Below are 5,533 nucleotides of genomic sequence, written 5' to 3'. Positions count from 1 at the left end.
TATATCTTCTTTGGAGAAATGTCTATTTAGGTCTTCTGCCCATTTTTGGATTGGGTTGTTTTTTGATATTGAGCTGCATGAGCTGCTTGTATATTTTGGAGATTAATCCTTTGTCAGTTGCTTCATTTGCAACTATTTTCTCCCATTCTGAGGGTTGTCTTTTTGTCTTGTTTATGGTTTCCTTTGCTGTGCAAAAGCTTTTTAGTTTCATTAGGTCCCATAAAGTAATTATTGATAAGTATGTTCTTATTGCCATTTTGTTAATTGCTTTGGGGTTGTTTTTGTAGGTCTTTTCTGTTCCTTCTTCCTTTTGTTCTCTTGTGATTTGATAACTATCCTTAGTGTTATGTTTGGATTCCTTTCTCTTTTTTGTGTGTATCTATCGATATTATAGATTTTTGGTTTGTGGTTACCATGAAGTTTATATATAGCAATACACACACACACACATAATTATTTCAGGTTGTTGATCTCTTAAGTTCAAATGGATTTTAACAACCCTGAATTTTTACTCCTCTCCCCCTCCATTATTACTGGTTTTGACATCATATTTTACATCTTTTTCTTTTGTGAATTCCTTAACTACTTATTGTGGATATAGATGATTTTACTACTTTTGTCTTTTAACCTTCCTGCTAGCTTTGTACATGGTTAGTTTACTACCTTTACTGTATATTTGACTTTACCAGGGTCTTTTTCCTTTTGTAATGTTCACATTTCTAGTTGTGGCCTTTTCTTTTTCACTTAGAGCAGTTCCTTTAACATTTCTTGTAAAGCTGGGTTGGTGGTACTGATCTCTTAGCTTTTGCTTGTCTGTAAAACTTTTGCTCTCTCCATCAAATCTGAATGACAGCCTTGCTGGGTAGAGTATTCTTGGTTGTAGCTTTTTCCCTTTAATAATTTTAAATACATTGTGCAACTCCCTCTGGCCTGCAGAGTTTCTGCTGAAAAGTCAGCTGTGATAGCCTTATTGGAGTTCCCTTGTATGTAACTTGTTGCTTTTCCCTTGCTGCTTTTAATATTCTCTCTTTATCTTTAATTTTTGCCATTTTAAAAAATATTTATTCATTTGGCTGCATCAGGTCTTAGTTGCAGCACACAGGATCTTCATTGCGGCATATGGGATCTTTTGTTGTGGTGCATGGGCTTCTCTCTAGTTGTGGCGTGCGGGCTCCAGAGTGCGTGGGCTCAGTAGTTGCAGCGCATGGGCACAGGAGTTGCAGCACAAGAGCTCTCTAGTTGCAGTGCGTGGGCTTAGTTGCCCCCACGGCATGTGGAATCTTAGTTCCCTGGCCAGGGATTAAACCCACATCCCTTGCACTGGAAGGCAGATTCTTAACCACTGGACCACCAGGGAAGTCCCAATTCTTGCCATTTTAATTACAGTGTGTCTTAGTGTGGTCCTCTTTGGGTTGATCCTGTTTGGAAGTCTCTGTGCTTCTTGGACCTAGATGTCTGTTTCCTTTCCCAGTCTAGGGAAGTTTACAGGTATTTACATACCAAAGACTTTTATTTTCTCTTTTCCCTTTTAGCGTCATAAGATTTGGCTGGAAGATTAGATGGAAACATTTCTTCTGTGCCCCAGACTTCACTTTCTTGGCTCGAACCTTGTAGTTCCCATTGAAGTTTCCCAGGGCTCCAGCTACTATCATTGTGTCCCCAGTGTCCAGAAGTGGTTCGTGGGTAGAAGTCCTGACAGGCTTTCTTCAGTAAGATAGAGTGATGTCCCAGGAAGACATGTCCACCCATAATGACCTCCACATGCTTCAGATAGGTAGCCTCACCACTGTGATACATCTTGCTGGTGCCAATTAGAAGTTTCACATCTGCTGTGGTATGGGTATTATTCATTGCAGAATGGAATGGAGTTTTTCTATGACCTGGATTCACCCTTTAAGTGCAAAAATTCATGTGTATTATATATAGTGCTCCATTTCTCAGATTTCTTCATTTTCTTATATCTCCATTAGCCATTGTTTTGAGAATAGTTTTATTTCATCAACTTCTTCTTAACTACTGACTTCTTTTTTGTAAGCTTCTCAGGCCTTTCTAGGAATCTCTCCTCTTCTCTGTGGTGAAGTGTGGAGAAGCAGTTCTTAGCCCAATCATCCTTTGTTCCTCAGAGAAACCAGCTTACATTTAGTAGTAAATATGAGTGAGTTACTATGTATAGAAACAAATCCTGAATTTTTAAAACTTGGGATGGTTTCATTTTCTTTCTTTATACAGCATCTGTCCAAAGACAAATTACAGTGGTCTAGAAATTTTTTAAGGTTCTATCCACTAAAAATGTTAACTTTAGCAGTTTATGAATACATACAAAATGTGCTCATTATTGTAGAACTTGGAAAATTTGGAAAATGTGTTATGTATTTTTATTGATAGACTTTTTTTGACAGATGGAGAACATTTAACTAACAAGATCTTAAAACATTAGATCTGATGTCCTAAATTACCTTGATCTATAGCTTAATTTCTAATTTTAATTTCATTTCCAAGTGAAATGACTTTCACTTGGAAAAATATTATGACCAAAAATGAATTCTATTCTTGACTGCCACAGAAATTACCTAGGACACTCAAGACTGCTTTTATCAAGATGGTCAAAACGTTTTTGGTAAAACAGCTTTTGAAAACTGCTTTTGTGTACTGGGTCTCGAATATTATGAGAAAGTAGTTGAACAGTGCTATTTTTAACTTTTTTCTTTTATATATTAACAGTTATGAACCTGAACTGTTCCCTGGCCTTATTTACAGAATGGTAAAACCACGAATTGTGTTGCTTATCTTTGTATCTGGAAAAGTTGTGTTGACAGGTAAGTTCTAAGATTCTGACTTCCATAAAATTCAATAGCTATGTGTGTGCTTTGCTTTACCTTTTAAATAGCTTTGTTCACTATTATAAAGCAATTCTTCGTATTTTAGAATACCTGGAAAAAAAATGAAAAGTAGAAAGAAAGATAGCATCATCCATTGGTCCCAATAGTCAAACAATATAACTTTATTCCATGTTTTTATGTCACTTTGATATGTATATACATCTTTACATCCTGCCTTTTAACATTATAACATATGTAGTTTAACTCATTGTTACAAACTCTTAATGAAGGCTTTTAACGGCTGAACAGTGTTCCAACAGAAGGGTCAACAAATCTTTTTCTGCAAAAGGCTAAATACTAAATGTTTTAGGTTTTATGGACGGTAGAGTCTGTGTCACAACAACTGAACCCTGTCATTTTATTGTGAAAGTAGCCGTAGACATCACATAAAGGAAAAGGCTCTGAGGTATGATTTTTATGTAATTCGTTTAATTTACATATATCAAGTAATTTTCTTCCTCTTCTTCTTTTTTTTTTTCCCCAAACATTTAAAATATAAAAATCACTCTTAGCTCACAGGCTATACAAAAATCAGGCAGCAGACTAGGTTTGGCCAGCAGACCCAAGTTTCCCGACCTCCATTCTAACATGTTGTTGCATCAAACTTATTCTCCCATTGTCAGGTGTTTATATGTTCCTTCTTTGCTGCTTATAAATGACACAAAACTTTGGCTGTTTTTATGTGTGGGATCATTTTATTAGTGAAAATGCTCAGAAATGGAACTTTTGTTTAAGGATTGGACCATTTTTAAGGTTCTTAGTACATATTACTAAATTGTTTTAAAAAGGGTTATAGCAATACAATACAGTTCTCCTATATCATATTTACATTCCTACCAGCAATGTCTCTTAAGTGTCTTTTACGAACCTCATCAGCATTCAGAACAAAAATGTACAAAAGAAAACTTTACATAAGTGAAAGTGATCTCACTGCTTTAACCTCACTGGTACTCAGAACTAGAAATTGATCACTTTTCAACATATCCTGTATATAGCATTTTATCTTTTGTAAATAGTATGTACATAACTTATTCCTTTCTTGTCTTAGTTTTTTTAAAATTTCTTTATTTTTTAAATTTTTAAAAATTTTATTGGAGTATAGTTGATTTACAATGCTGTGTTAGTTTCAGGTGTACAGCAAAGTGATTCAGTTATACATATACATATATTCATTCTTTTTCAGATTCTTTTCTCATATAGGATATCACAGAATATTGAGTAGAGTTCCTTATGCTATACCGTAGGTCCTTGTTGGTTATCTATCTTATGTATAGTAATGTGCATATGTTCATCCCAAGCTCCTGATTTATCCCTACCCCCCACATTTCCCCTTTGGTAACCATAAGTTTGTTTTTGATATCTGTAAGTCTGTTTCTATTTTGTAAATAAGTACATTTATATCATTTTTGTAAAATTAGATTCTACATATGAGTGTTATCATATGATATTTGTCCTTTTCTGTCTGACTTACTTCACTTAGTATGATAATCTCTGTGGAATGTATCTGGATAAATCCCCAAAAGCTGATGTCTCCTTCCTTATATTTGTTTTTAAAATTGAATTAATATTTTTCATTGGAGTACTATTCCATTGTGTACATGGACCACTTCATCTTTATCCATTCCTCTGTCGATGGACATTTAGGTTGCTTCCGTGTCTTGGCTATTGTAAATAGTGCTGCAGTGAACATTGGGGGGGTACATTTTTTTTAATTATGGTTTTTTCTGGATATATGCCCAGAAGTGGGATTTCTGGGTCATATGGTAGTTCTATTTTTAGTTTAAGGAATCTCCATACTGTTCTCCATAGTGGTTGTACCAATTTACATTCCCACCAACAGTGTATGAGGGCTCCCTTGTCTCCACACCCTCTCCAGCATTTATTGTTTGTAGACTTTGATGATGGCCATTCTGACCGGTGTGAGGTGATACTTCATTGTAGTTTTGATTTGCATTTCTCTGATAATTAGTGATGTTGAGCATCTTTTTATGTGCTTTGGCCATCTGTATGTCTTCTTTGGAGAAATGTCTGTTTAGATCTTCTGCCCATTTTTTGATTGGGTTGTTTTTTTTGACATAGAGCTGCATGAGCTGTTTGTATATTTTGGAGATTAATCCCTTGTCGGTCGCTTTGTTTGCAATATTTTCTCCCATTCTGTGGGTTGTCTTTTCGTTTTGTTTATGGTTTCCTTTGATGTGCAGAAGCTTTTAAGTTTAACTAGGTCCCATTTGTTTATTTTTGTTTTTATTTTCACTAAGGATTTGTATGAGTTCACCATAATATCAAAAGTAATTACTTTATTTGTGACTTTTTCCAGGTGACTTATTTTTACATAACGAAGGTTTTTAAAATTCTTAAAGTAAATGGTTGAGACTCTTTTCCTTATTCTGCTCTGCAGTAGTTATTTCCACTATTTTATCTTCCAGGGCACTTATCCATTCTTCTGCCTCAGTTATTCTATTGATCCCTTCTAGAGTATTTTTAATTTCATTTATTGTGTTGTTCATCATTGCTTGTTTCCTCTTTAGTTTTTCTAGGTCCTTGTTAAATGTTTCTCTATTTTCTCTATTTCCAAGATTTTGGATCATCTTTACTATCATTATTCTGAATTCTTTTTCAGGTAGACTGCCTATTTCCTCTTCATTTGTTAGGTC

General features: G+C 34.8%; 1 protein-coding gene across 1 annotated transcript in view; it reads left to right on the top strand.

Annotated features, from left to right (window-relative positions):
* TBPL2 (TATA-box binding protein like 2) overlaps positions 1-5,533 on the top strand; it is a 30,654-nt gene that overhangs the window by 16,194 nt on the left and 8,927 nt on the right. The window contains exon 6 of the mRNA XM_028495109.2: positions 2,722-2,816. Within this exon, the coding sequence (XP_028350910.2) occupies positions 2,722-2,816 (95 nt within the window). The remainder of the gene's footprint in view (positions 1-2,721; positions 2,817-5,533) is intronic.

This window comes from Physeter macrocephalus, chromosome 11 (assembly GCF_002837175.3).
Source record: "Physeter macrocephalus isolate SW-GA chromosome 11, ASM283717v5, whole genome shotgun sequence".
NCBI lineage: Eukaryota > Metazoa > Chordata > Mammalia > Artiodactyla > Physeteridae > Physeter > Physeter macrocephalus.
This window is presented reverse-complemented; position numbering and strand designations above follow the sequence as displayed.